The sequence below is a fragment of the Meles meles genome, chromosome 10 (assembly GCF_922984935.1).
Source record: "Meles meles chromosome 10, mMelMel3.1 paternal haplotype, whole genome shotgun sequence".
NCBI classification, from domain to species: Eukaryota; Metazoa; Chordata; class Mammalia; order Carnivora; family Mustelidae; genus Meles; species Meles meles.
Window position 1 is genome coordinate 66,914,050 of NC_060075.1, and position 14,677 is coordinate 66,928,726.

The 14,677-nt window shown below is 38.8% G+C and overlaps 1 protein-coding gene across 1 annotated transcript in view; it reads right to left on the bottom strand.

Moving 5' to 3' along the window:
* Positions 1-1,658: 1,658 nt before the first annotated feature.
* GLCCI1 (glucocorticoid induced 1) overlaps positions 1,659-14,677 on the bottom strand; it is a 103,057-nt gene continuing 90,038 nt past the window's right edge. The window contains exons 8-9 of the mRNA XM_046020256.1: positions 5,771-5,891; positions 1,659-4,574 (exon numbers count right to left, since the gene is read on the bottom strand). Of these exons, the coding sequence (XP_045876212.1) occupies positions 4,226-4,574; positions 5,771-5,891 (470 nt within the window). The 3' untranslated portion in view covers positions 1,659-4,225. The remainder of the gene's footprint in view (positions 4,575-5,770; positions 5,892-14,677) is intronic.

Sequence of the window (14,677 nt, forward strand, 5' to 3'; positions counted from 1 at the left end):
AAGACATAGCTGTCTGATCTGCAGCTTGAAATTTAACAGTGCAATAATAGGAAGACAGAAGGGCAAATATGAGAGGTTCAGGTGGAAAAAAACTTCAGGACATGGGATTCCAACTGTCCTCTGGGAAAAAGGAAGAATTGGAATATAAAGGAAAAGAGCTGATTTAGTACAACATGGGACAAGACAGTGTCTTCATTCCATTTAATCAATGAAGCGGAGATGAGACAAGAAGTCTGAGAGGAGATGTCCTCTAGAAAACCAGAACTGGGGGGCTAGATCAGAACTGGGGTGCTAGATGATAGCGTTCCAGGTGTGACTCAAGGTGTGAATTAAAGGACCCTTCTTCACACACACAAAGACTTGTGGGTCCCACAGATGGGGTAGAAGGGAGGAGCTGCTGGGAACATGTGGCCTTCAGAGTTGGAAGGGGTGGGGGCAAACAGTTAATTTTGCACTATTCACAAACTTCAAGTGATTAGTTTTAGCTAACACAAGGCTAAGCATCTATATTCTTAGGACCTATTTCCCCCCTCCATGTTCTTTAGGTTTTTGTTTTGTTTTGGTTTTAGTTCCTTAGGTTTAATTTTGCAACTATTAACTTGTTCCTCAGGGCTGTTTAAGCTTGTATGACCGAGTCAAGCCTAGACAGAGCTGAGAATTCCACTTTTCTTTCACAGTCACCTGCAATGGAACTTCTAACCTAAGACAGTTTCCTGCCTAAATTATGTATCATCCTCAAGAAGATGGTTGATAAAACTGAGGATTGCTGGGGGTTGGGAGGTAGGGCGAGGGTGGTTGGGTTATGGACATTGGGGAGGGTATGTGCTATGGTGAGTGCTGCGAAGTGTGTAAACCTGGCGATTCAGACCTGTACCACTGGGGTTAACAATACATTATATATTAATTAAAAAAAAAAAAAAAGAAGGTGGTTGATAAATCTCACCATTAAAAAAAATTACGTTTTACTTTTTTTTCAGCCCAAAGCACAGTCATGTTATTTTTAAGTTAATCTTAAAGGTAAAATCTTAACAACCTCTTTGATGAGATGTGCTTCAGAAAGGAACACTCTGCTAGTAAATTATTTCTCAGAGAGGTTTGTTTTTGCTCTGAGGCGGTGGCCTGAGACCAAAATGGGGCCTATTATGACCCTATTTGGATAGCTGGGCATAACATCAACACTCCTTTGTTCTGTTAAGGTTTTCTCCCTCTTATCCCAATCTAAAGCTAAATGAAGAGTAAAAAATTAAAAATTTTGCCAGTTTCCTTTGCAGGGAATACCCCACACTTCCTTTGAGGTGATGTCACTGAATTTAAACAAATTATTTCCATAAATAATTCCTGGGTATAAAATAAAGATGTGGGGACAGTGTTTTCTCTCTTTAAGGTGCTCACAGCTGGGAGACCAGTACAAAGACTCAGAGCTTTAGTCATCCAGCTTTTTACTTTGTGATGGAAAGTATGCAAATGACCTGTCCAGAAGACATCCGGTTGTGGAAATCCGCTCCAGTCAGAGTCCCTCCAGTGGACTCTGCAGAGATGCAGGTCAGGAATTCAGTGAGCACTGGATACCGTCGCCATCAACCTGATCTGAGTCCCTCTCTGTCAAGGTAAGATGCTAACAACCCAGTCTTTCCAAAGATATATGTGAACTATTCCAGTTTTACTAATAACTTTATTTAAATAAGACACAGGAACTTCTATACCGAAAAAATACAAAACAAAAGCCACACATTTCCTTGTGTAAAGCCATATTGTATGGTAACTCCAATACTGTTCAGCGCAGTGGCTAGAATTAAACAGTACAACTATATACAAAATTTAAACAATTTCTGACAAATTTCTACAGCTGGATGTAGGATACATTTGAGCTCAACAACTTCTGGGAAGTTTACGTGGCAAAGCATACGCTTTAACACATTTGGTTCAAAACTTTAATATATGCTAAGAACAAATGTACAACACAATTAATATTTAGTTTCTCATGAGAAAATAAAAGCACATGTCACTATAAATATTGTACATCAGATTTCATCACCAAAAAACCATTCAGTCCATCTTTCAGAAATTGATATTGATACACTATTGCATCATATTTGGACAAAAGCAGAGCGTAAGATCAACACATTATGTAATGCGAAACCAGATATCAGAAGTTAATGGAGCTCATATTTATCTTACAGAACTAATAATTTTCTCCCTTTAACCATAATCTACAAAATATAGTATTTTCATCAAGGCCTGAGATTATTAGGGTTAAAGGTGTCTGCTGCTGAAGAGATTGTTTTAAAAGGTTCCCCTGTGAAAATGGCAAAAGTAAACTGAGTCCTTTTCCATGACAGTCTCCTACAATATAACACTGACTAATTTAAAGGAGCCAGAATGCACCTTCAGGAGAGAATATTACTGCAAACTTTGGTGGAAAGAAGATAATTGGGATCATGACAAAATAATACACAGAATACATACACACGCAAACATATACATATATATATATATATAATTTCTTAAAAAAAAATCAATGGTGTTGCTTTCTTCTCTATCACCTCCTCCTTCTTCAACCTCCTTAGAAAATAAAACAAAGAAACCCCGAGGAATGACTGAAGGGAACTGAAACGTTCCTGTGACTGTAAGCACCTTATTCCCCTAATTCTTAAGAAAACGGTGCCATATACTGTAGGTACAGATGAAACAACTCTATGCTTTACTGAACTAAAAGCAATGGAATAAAAATACAAAAACTTCCCTTTGCTTTTGGAGACTCTCTTTGTGCTGCAGAAAACAAAGTCTGAGAGTTGGGCTCTTCCACTGACCAACTGGGATTATCTAGGACTCTCATCACACAACTTCGTTGAGAATTCAGGTTGAGTCTGCAAGTTCAAGGTGATTTACTTGGGTTTTTGCTTTCCTTTGCACATTTGAAATACTAACAGAACCTTCCACGATACTGTGAGGAGAGGCTTGAAGAGACAGCTGCAAACTACTGCTTTTCTAAGTCACCAAACAACCTGCTTTCTGTGCTGCACTGCTTCTGAGACCCACACATTCTCTCTCCACATGAATGCAACTCATGCACCTCAACTGCTGGAGAACAATAACCCAAAGTGTGACATTTGTAAACCCTCAAGTTAAAGAACTTCCGAGAGAGAAACTGAACCTTAATACGCCTTTAGCTAAAACAACAGCACTTTGTGACTTTGATGGCCAATATAAACAAAAAACCTCACCCATCCCCTGTGAGAGTTCACTTGTTTTGCAGTTAAACCTAGACTTTCTTGTTAAATTCCATCACACACAATTGGAATGTTTATGTACAGCCTGGTACCGGAGACACTTCATTTGCAACATTGTAACAGTCAGGAACTGAGCAACACCTGAATTTGTTAAAAAAAAAAAAAAGCCACATGTACACATGTCGAAACAGTGAATTCAACAGTTGTGTTTTACTTGTAACCGCATGACAAAAGTGATGTCAGACACCACAGATTTGCTGGTTCTCCTCATGTTCACCCATGTCCAGGATTATTGTTCTCCTAGGGTTGAATGCACTTCTTATTCTAAGAATGTGGAATGTAATGAGGAAAGAGAAATGCATAAAATAAGGAAAGGCAAAAGAGTGATGTTCCCTCTTTAGCTTTTTAGCTGTGAAATATTTAATATCCCAATATGATATACATTCCAAGTTACCTGAGTTTAGACTTCAGCAACTGAAGTACCTGAAGCTAGGCCATAGGGTGGGCACTGTGCAACTGTTGTGGCCATTTATTTATTTTTTTTGCATTGTATGTATTATAGAAGTTAGAAACAAACACCTGGATCAATTGTAAACATAATCCTGAAGTACAGTATTTTCCATAGGACAAAACACAGCAAGACATTTTCTATTTAGACAGGCAACTTTTTGATATAGAGCTTATTTATACTGAAGAATTTGGAACAAAACACAGGACACAGTACTAATCTGTCAAACATACTATGAAATGCATAGTCTCCACTTAAAACGCTGAATGACACACACATTTTGCAAGCAGTCCTGCTTTCCACAAAAACTGCTGAATAGGAGTTCCGTCCCTGCCAAGATCAGTATTAAGAGATACTTTATGATGCTGAGAAGTATTCTGTTGGTGGTGGTGCTGTTCTGAAAGTTTGTCACTCCATGCAGATAAGCTGTCTTGAGGTCTAGTTCCTAATCCATGAAGGTAGGGTAGAGGCCAGCTCCCCCTTGGTTTTAGATGATCACATAGTTCTGAGCAGAGATGTGCTCCTCGCCCTGCAGGTCCTGCAGGAGCTGCTGCTGCTGCTGGGATGGCTGTTGGACGGAGGCCTCCATGGTGCCCACCGAGCTGGTGTCGTCGGAAAGAGACGTAAAGGAAACCCGGGAGGAGAGCTGCTCGACTGTCAGAGTGGCCAGGGCTGAGCTCTGGCCTGAGTTAGGAGAGTTCTTGAGCATCAGGTCGGAGGCAGGTAAGAGAGGGCCTAGAAGTTTTACAGGACAGAAAGCTGATCCGGTTGGGATGAAATTAACCTTGTTTTTGTCAGGACATGAAAAGAGAGGGGCTGAGATAGGCTGACGAGACCTAAAACCGTAAAAGAAAATGACATTTACAATCACTAAAAGCTTCCAAGCTTTCTCAATTAGCTGGAGTTCTCTACGACAGCTACAATGTGAATGGCGGGGAATGAGTTAAGTGTACACAGAAGGGTAAACATCTTCCATAGCACAAGTCAGCTGGCAGACTACGGATGTACACAGCACCAAGTGATATCTGAGACAAAATGATTTCAAAAGGACTGGGCAATTTTTTTCCGAGATCATTAGTTGGCTTTCAATCATTTAGGAAGATGGAAAAACCTCCTACATTATAGTTGAGGATTATGCCAGGTTAGAATGACCATTTCTGCTAAGGAAAAGTATAATGGGAGAGGGATTACCTAATCATATATTTGGTTTTAAGCATTTTCTCCTTTTTCTGCATCACTATACATACTTCTACTAACAAATCAGGGAAAAAAAAGTTTCAGGAATTTCTCAAAGAGTCAGTCAGCCCAACAGAGCAGAGTCCTCAAGCCTTTCCTCCCTTCCCATTCCCAGGAACTAAGCCATCAACTCCTGCAAGACCGGTCTCTGTCCCCTTCCAGGTTGCAAGAGTACAGCGGCCTCCCCCAGGCACCTGTACTGCGACAAAGGGATGAGTGAGTCCAACAGCCACACAGTCTCACACAGTCTTTTTTTTTTTTTTCTGAGCGATTCTGCCAAGTATTTACAGCATGAACCTCTTTTCCTTTAATTTCTAATTATGAAATTTCAAAAAGAAAAAAAATCTGTGGATGAGAAGTCTACATTAAACAAATACACATGCTAGATGTGTCTACAGGGAGACAAGTTAGTTTCCTTCTGGCTTGTGGGATCCTGTCATAAGGCCAGCCATCTTAGATACTAACTTTGCCGCTAAACACCTTCTTGTTAGCCATCCAAATTAATAGAGCTTGGGAAAGGATAAATTCGTAGAATTTAATAATTCTATTAAAAAATAGATCTTTTAGGTTGTAGGGATGAGTTTCCAAGCTTCTTTGTATTAGCTTATGTATTTCCAACACATAGACTCCAATTCTCCACTAAGATTCCTTCTGTCTATTCAATTCTCTTTTCATAATTTGGTTTTAAAACGCATTATCAGCTGGATGGAGTAGTTGATTCATCTGTAATCAACTGGTCTCAGTAAAAAGCTTTACAGCTTTGCAGATCCCAGCTGATAGAAAAGACATTACTTACGCCATTTCCTCAAAGACCTTCACTCGCTCACATCCCTCTGGGGGCTCCCGTTTGAACATGTAGCTGTTGTTTGGTTTGGGAGATGAAGCGTACTTGGGTAACGGTGAGCTACTCCCACTGTCTGTAAATTTAAAGCAGTTATATTAACTAGTGATTGAAAGCTCTTTTAAATTAAGTTTGATTTCCAAACAAGCAGCCTTTTGCCCAGTTTATCTGTTATGGCCCCTCTGCTTCCACCACAGAACTTCCTTTATTGCAAAGCTATTACTAACAACCTCATGTAGTACATTTCTTAGAAATACCAGCTTCGATGCAACAGTAATCTGCCATACCACGGAATGTAAAAGGGTGTTATTTTGGTCCAGAAATTGCATTTTGAATAAAGTAGAGCTATAATCTGGAAAACAAATGCAGCGGTATGTATTTCAAAATGTAAATGAATGGGGTAATATGTATAAATCATGCAAGAGAATTATAAGAGATTATAATACAGAGTCCTCTGTTTTCTCACTGTCCAACCGATTTAATTAAAAATTTTAGTATGTGGAATAATCTTCATTACAAAAGTTCCTAACAGAAGCATTACTTTTATTAAAAACCACGAATAAATAAATGTATGCAGGGAAAAAACAGGTTTACAGCACATAATGTCTTTTTCCCTTAACCCACTATGAAAACAGAATTTGCTCAGAATTTCTCCTTTAAAAGGTCTTATATAAAAGACTTTTTCCAGCAGTTTGTATTTTTGCAACTAGAAGCATGAGAAATCTAAAAGCATCTCTACCTAATATGTTTTCTTCACATTTTTGACCAAAAAAAGAAAATGGTCTATTCATGAAAAGCCATAAAACCTATATGTAATTTCTCCCTTTCCTACCTGGCAAAGGATTTTGGAAATTCAAATCCACCAAAATGTGTCATTATCTTTGTAAGATGCCAAGTTGTAAAGTCAGTAACATACCTGTATAAATATAATAGTCCCATTTAAACAAATTCTGACTTAATGCAAACCAATCCCCACTGCTAAAATACTAAGCACACAATCTATTGAGATGTATTATTTTTATGTATATTTCTGAAAGATGGCATTGGCACCATAATTATGTTTGTCACAATTTTGATGAGTGGCTTTAGTTTAGGCTAAAGAACACAGCACAATATTCAGAATCTGAATAATAGGGATGTTTTTTATCATCATTAATGAACCATAATACATGCTTAGAAAGTAGACTCTAGAGGCACACTTAGTGTATTTGGTGAATGATTCAAAGAGCATCTATGTTAGTCTTGGGAATGGAGATGCGTGCTTAGGTTTAAATACGGCAATAACTCTGGGAAATCATTATCTACAAAATAACAAGGCCACACCACTGGGAAACCTAAAAAACTGCAGTTTCTCTGTTACAGATGTTCCTACAGACCTTTGGAAGGAACTGGGTCTTAGAATTAAGTTTGGTTTCTTCACGTGCCATTCAGATTTAAGGATTTTCTTAAAATTTTTTAACATTCATCTTACATTACTTAAACAAATGCGAGGCAGCAGGGAAAATATAATTTTCTCTCGTAGGTGGATGCACAATATCACTAACCTGGCTAGAGTCTGAGTTTGCTGCTCTCTACTTGAGTGAGGCCAGATGGAAAAGACTGGTCCACAGTCAGAAAGTGGTGAGAACAAGGCCTTGCGCTCGGTGTAATAAAGCCTGACCCCACTTTCCCGTCCAAGCAGCAACAAGGCCCATAGAGGCAATGCAAGGCAAAGGAGAGAAGACGTGTGACGCTCTGTGGAGCTTCCTGTTGGTGACGGCAGTCCCCGGGAAGGGCACAACTGGCCTGTAGTCGTGGGCTTGACAGCTGTGACAAGCCTTTTTGGGCTTTCGGCGGGAGGGTGACTGTGTCAGTGGTCAAGGACTCTCCCCATCAGCATGTCAGAAAAGTCATCTTGGCCGCAGCTGCAGTTTCCTGGGCTCTACTTCTGTACTACATCACCGAGCTGACTGCAGGATTTCTCTCCTGACTTCAGTAATGGCTTTAAGGGACTCTCCCAGAACTGAAAGCTAGATGTGAGTTGGACAGTCTACAAAACTGACTGTCTTCTTATTAACATCTACAATAAATCAAAGTGTTTCTTCCTAAATTTTTTCTAATTTCAGAGGCAAAATTTTACGCACTTAAACATTCTTGTTCTTTTTTGGGGGGTGGGGTGCTGTTTAATGTTAAAAAATAAATATACTGCTATCTTAGAAAGATAGTATTCAGTACTATTATATCTCTTTGCCTCTTCAATGAAAAAAGTTGGGTTTTCAAAAGAGACTCTTAATGTCACAAAACAAACTGAGGGAGGCCAGGGGGAGGGGTGTAGAGAGAGGGGTTATGGACATTGGGGAAGGTATGTGCTATGATGAGTGCTGTGAATTGTGTAAACCTGGTGATTCACAGACCTGTACCCCTGAGGCTAATAATACATTATATGTTAATAAAAAAATATTTTTTTAAGTTGGGTTTTGTTGTTGAGAATATATATATGTAACATTTATTTGAATGTTTGGTGGTCTGGAAAGACAAAGCTTGGGAAAAAAATTGAAACCAACAGATTTGTTCAATCTCGAGCTTTTTCCTCAGGTAAGTATGCAGTCTGGTAGAGGGCAAAGAGGCAGACACAATGGAGACACCTTGTCTGTGGTTTCAGCTCTGTCACTAGTTGTATAATTTTGAACACAAACGCCTTTCTGAACTTCTAGAAAACTAAAGGAATTACCACTACTAACTAAAATCCTGTGGCATTTTTAAGGGTCCTAACAAGGTATTTTTTGGTTTACAAAGTGGCATGATTTAAAAACAACCTCACTCATGGGGGTACCTGGGTGGTACAACTCTTGGTTTCAGCTCAGGTTGTGATATCGAGCCCTGCACTGGGCTCCATGCTCAGTACAGAGTCTGCTTAAGACTCTCCCTGTCCCTCCCCCACACTCCTTCTCTCTAAAGTGAATAATAAATAAATAAATAAATAAATAAATAGAAACAACTCACATGAACAACTATTCTATCCATTTCAGACTTGGAGTCTTTAACAGACTCATTCAAAACTCTGTGTTGAATTTAATGAAGAGCTCAGTAACAGAACATAAATATGAGGTAAGCATATCTGCTCAGGAACTTCAAGATGAAAAGTCTCACAGTAATCTTAATTCAATCCCTCTTGTTCACAAGCATGATAAATTCTCACATTCTGTTATCTCTTAGTAGGGAATAACTAGACATTTAGTCCACATTAAATGTTACTTTATATTCTTACAACATCATAGCCAATGTCAATTAATAAAATGAAATGTAACAAATATGATTCTGTCTGTATTTATAACAGTCTTAGCTATCTTTTTAAAGAATCACCCAACTCTGAAAATCAGGAGTATGGAAATATTTTATTGGCTGTTATAATAGATAATACTTATACATGTGTACCATATTTACCATTAAAATACAAGTAGCTTATCAAATATTTTTAAACTCAGGATAAGGAGTTAAAACTTGAAAAAATTAGAGATGTTTTAGACAATGGAATTCCACACAGAAACAGTATTTTTTAAACTACATGTACTTTTATAGTTTTCTGAATTTCTCCTTATAGATGGCCTTCATTATTTCTGGTATATTAAATACGGTCCACAATTTCAGCATAAAAAATCATATTATTCAGTTAAGTCATTCTGCAGGTAGGTATGTAAAATCTTTGCAATGGTTCTATTCTAGCCCGAAGTCTTTAGATGTCTCTTACTATCAGATCACTTTATCAAATTAAGCGAAATTAGTACTAGAACAAGCTATGCAATTATAGAGCAGCAGTTCTCAACTCTGGTTTCACATTAGACTCATTAGGAGAGGTTTCAAAAATACCAATAAATATCACTGTCCAGACCTCATCCCTAAGATATTCTGATTTAATTAGTCTGGGGTTCCTCCCCAGCATGTGCTCCCCACCTCCACTTTTTTTAGTAAAACCCCCAGATGCTTTTAACACAGAGCCAAAGTTGAAAGCCAATCATGAAAAGGTCAAAACACTGGTTTGGAATCTGGCTGCCTTGCCTGACTTCTACCAGGCCTGATACCATGACGTAGGAAAAGTCTGATCCCTTTTTTGATTTACAAAATGGAACTACTGATACGACAGCTGTGAAAAACATGTATAAAAGAAACAAGATGATGCCTGAAACTTAGTGAACGCTCTATAAATATGACTTTAACAGTAGAAAGCACATGTTGTTTCTAGTTTGCAAATTTAAAATGGCGAACCATTCAGAAATTAAGCACCTATTTTACTTTTTCTCAGCAGAAGAGAGGAACAAAGTTATTTTTAAAAGATCCACGCATTCTACTTCTATTCAGGTGTATAAAGGTAAGATTTGGTGTCTGACAGGGAGGCAGGGTAACATGTGGAGTACCAGTTTCCCCAGTTGAGACTGCCTAGCATAGATTCTGCCAGTTCATAATGTCATCCTCTAGCATATATAAATCTATTATCCTGAAATTCGAATCAATGTCTAAAGCAGACTCTAGATTCTTCTACAAAGATCTAACCAGGAAAATGTCCTTCTTATTCACAGTGGAGTTAAGAGCCTGGTAAGTGAGAGTAGAGTTCCACCAGAACTACACTCAATGACAGATGAGAAGCATCATGAAAAGGTAGCCAATAGAGTTAGATTAGAAGTATGACTGACTAAAAATAGGACCTAAATAATTACCACTCTAGTATTAAAATTTCTTCTTTTGCTTCAGGAAATGAAATTATCAGCTGTAGTGTGGTTTGGCAGCCTAATGTAATCAGGAGAGAACACAAAACTGTATAGCATTCCTTGGCAACAAATTTTGGAACCTGTTGTTATTGCCAATTGTATTGAAAATGCGTTCGGTTAACTCCAAGACCAAACTGGAAACAAGTAAGGAGAAAATTTGGCTTTTACAAGTAGTCTCTAAGGTGTCTCTAAAATTTCAAAGTCAACCTTTAAGAGAAGGTTACAAAATTTTAATAAAACAAGACATCAGCTGTAGCTAGTATCTCCCTTAGACCAGCATTCAATAGAGGAGGTGAGGTCCTTACATTTTTGAACTCTGCTTCAAGTAAGATTGTGTTTTGAATACTGGGCTTCACTTACATTCCAAATGTTTGGTTCCATTAATCAAATATTTGTCATATGGGGGGAGGTGTTTTAATCACTTACTGTCCCTAAGTATTTACTGAATTAACAATTTGTAAATTAAGCACAGAGATCACTGCTGCTCCTTTATTTTTGTGTACTCACAAGTGAGTGCAAACTTTCTTCCACAAACAATCTTGATATGCAGAACAGGCCTTATTATTACCTCAAAATGGGACCTAGAGTTGTGGATATGCTAACTGGTCATGCTGAATTTGCCTATCTGACATGGCAGTTAAAAATGAAAGCAAAATACTTTATTGAACACAGTCCTCAAACCAATTTATAGACTAAAATCCTGCCTCTTTTAAATATAAATCACAATAGTTACACTGAAAATAAATTTCAGATTATACAGAATATTTTATAGCTTTAGATGTAATTAAGATTGTCTAAAATATCTTTAAAAAAAGAAGAAAAAAGGGTGACCTGGGTGGCTCATTTGGTTAAACAACTGCCTTCAGCTCAGGTCATGATCCCGGACTCCTGGGATGGAGTCCCCATCGGGCTCCCAGCTCTGACCTCTCCCCTCTCAAATAAATAAAAAATCTTTAAAAAATAAAAGTAATTGAGATTCTGGGCACATGGGTGGCTCAGTTGGTTAAGCGACTGCCTTCCGCTCAGGTCACGGTCCCGGAGTCCCGGGATCAAGTCCCGCATCGGGCTCCCAGCTCCATGGGCAGTCTCCTTCTCCCCCTGACCTTCTTCTTTTTTTTTTTTTTTTTTAAGATTTTATTTATTTATTTGACAGAGAGAGAGATCACAAGTAGGCAGAGAGGCAGGCAGCGAGAGAGGAGGAAGCAGGCTCCCTGCGGAGCAGAGAGCCCGATGCGGGGCTCGATCTCAGGGTCCTGGGATCGTGACCTGAGCCGAAGGCAGCGGCCTAATCCACTGAGCCACCCAGGTGCCCCTCCCCCTGACCTTCTTGCCTCTCATGCTCTCTCTCACTGTTTTTCTCTCAAATAAATAAATAAATTCTTTAAAAAAAAAAAAAAGTAATTGAGATTCTTAGGAAAATCATTCTGATACAATCTTAGTTTTTATACTTTTGAACTTTTTAAATGCAAATATTTCCAGGATGTCAGTTTTCAAAAAGCTAAAATACACTGTTCATATTAAACTGCTCCTAAAGTATGCTAACGGGGGAAAAATAAACACTTATAATAAAAATTTCACTGTAATTTGTAAATGCTCACTTAAATATTTACTGAGCACTTAACTATGTGCAAAATAGAAGGCAAAGCAAAATGCTTTAAATGTTGTCTTACTGTATTAGGTAAAACTCAGTATTTACTCTGCCCCACCCCCCATTCTTGCTAAAGAAAAATGGTATTATAATGTCTTTGGGCAGAAACCAACAAAGAATCTTAGACTTATGACTATTTTCTCCTTAAAGCCTATTCCTTCTTTGATACTCAGTGCCTAATTAATGGTGGTAATCACCTTCTACATCTCCCAAACTAGAACTCTGTTAGAACCTGGACTTTCCCCTCCTGTATCTCATCCATCGATCAGCCAGCCACCAGGCGCTGCTGACTCCTCTTCAGTCCCTGTCCTCAAGTCCTCTGCAGCCCCCAGTCTCGTTCTGCCCTGCACCTGTGGTTTCCCAACGCAGGGCACAAAACAATCTGCTGACTTGCAGGAATATTAGAACACTTACATATGCTTACTTTCTGTCTTTAGGAATAAGAAAGTTTGCTTCGCTAGTACATATTTAGTTTGTGGACTGAATTAAATACATACATAACTTAGAAATATATGAACAGATTAAACATTGCTGAAAGGACACGTGATAAATAAGTCTGGAGACTACAGGACTAGACTAAATAGCACCTTATCTTGTCCTTCTGCTGTTTCCACTTCCGTAGTTCCACCTGTGTGTGGCCTTTAAAGATAAAGCTGGTCATGTCTTTTAGCTAACAAAGATCTGGCTTGGTCATTTCTGTTCACAAGGCCTACAAGGTCCCTTATGAAACAGTGACCTTTCAACCTCTCTCCTCTCACTGCTTTCTGCTCCCCACCCTTCACCCCTGTGTTCTAACCACACAGTTTCTGACTGTCCTTCACACACCAGGACCTCTCACAGCTGAATGCCTGCATAAGGCTATTCCTCCTGCAAGGGTAGCCAGTAGTCGCAGGAGGTTCCTACAGAAGATCACTGTTGGACTTCAAAGAATTTAGGAAAGTTACTTCATTTTCTATACCCTCAGATTCCCCTTTCTTAAAATAACAACACTGTCCCCTACTCAGAGGATTGTGGTAATATTATAGGAGATGACAAAAGTAAAATCACCTGAGCACATGTGATCACTGCAACAATCCTATGAGGCAGGTACCATCATTATCCCTAATTTATAGGTAAGAAACTGAGATACAGAGAGGTTGAGTAACTCACCCAAGGACACATGATTTGGTAAGTGGCAGAGCAGGGATTCAACCCGGCTACACCCGAGTTGGAGTTCATTACCATTAGGCTCTCTGTCTTACTACGTTTCGATCTAGCTCAACTTAGTGCCCTCACTGGAGATATGAGGAGGGGAACAGATGATTGATCACATTCCTTCCGTCTAATGGTCCATGCTTTTAATTAAAATCTTATAGCTCAGGTAACAGCTTCATTGGATCTGCTTGGTCTCCGCAAGGAGACAAGGTGTAAGGAATGGCCTCTATGTGTTGATATTCTTAAAGAAACACAAAAGATAACAGGGAGAAAAAAATGAAATAGATCCCCTTTTTCTGTAGCCTAGCTGATACCCAAAATAGGGTATCTCCTGTCCTGTCCTATCCTCCTACCCAAAATAGGGTATTCTCCCCTGTCCTGATCAGAGTGGAAGATGAGATAGATTTTAGTAAAGTTCACAGCAGTTCAATAGGGAATTTCTCTTCCCTCTCTGTCTGCCTCTCTGCCTACTTGTGATCTCTCTGTGTGTCAAATAAATAAATAAAATCTTAGAAAAAAAAATGGACACACCATAAAGAAATGTCCTAAAGGAATACCCAAAAGAATTTCCACTAGGCAGTACTCCGTGCTAGGGACTACTCTATTCAACTGAGGAGAAAGCAAGGAGCAAAATCAAGTTACCTGTTCCAGCTAGAGCTTATATTCTGGTGAATAGATAATAGGAGATTAAGTGAAATATATATGCAGGCATGTTAATCAATGTGTTTGCTTCTATTCTGGACTTTGGGTTGTACCTACTAGAACTGAGATGCATACTTATTAGTTTTGAATTATAAATAATAGCTCATCATCCACAGAGTGCCAGCACAGCATCTGCCCTCAGTGCAACTGTGAACATTTTCCTAAAGAGGGGAAATAAGCATTTCCTGGACGCTTCTTATGCGCTGTCAGACATGGGAATATAAGTGATTTTACATGTTATCTTGAAAGAGAGAAAAAGGGAGATGATGTTAGGGACAGGATTCTAGAAGAGGTCTTCATTAACCCACAGAATACTGCAGTGTTTTATCTCTATACTCTGACTTTACCACCAAGAGGTTCTTCTAGGATAATAAGGCATCCTAGAACTACATGAGGCTTTTTTGATAGAGAAAACAGACTCAGGCTCAAAAGCAGTGATTTTAAGATGTAGTGGCTAAAAGCAGTATGTACGGCGTATTCATTTTCACAATATAAAACACAAAAAAATGTACTACAAAGTCTCAACTGATTATGAGGGTTAAAGTCTGTTAAGGGCAAAGGTCAAAGAAGAGCCCT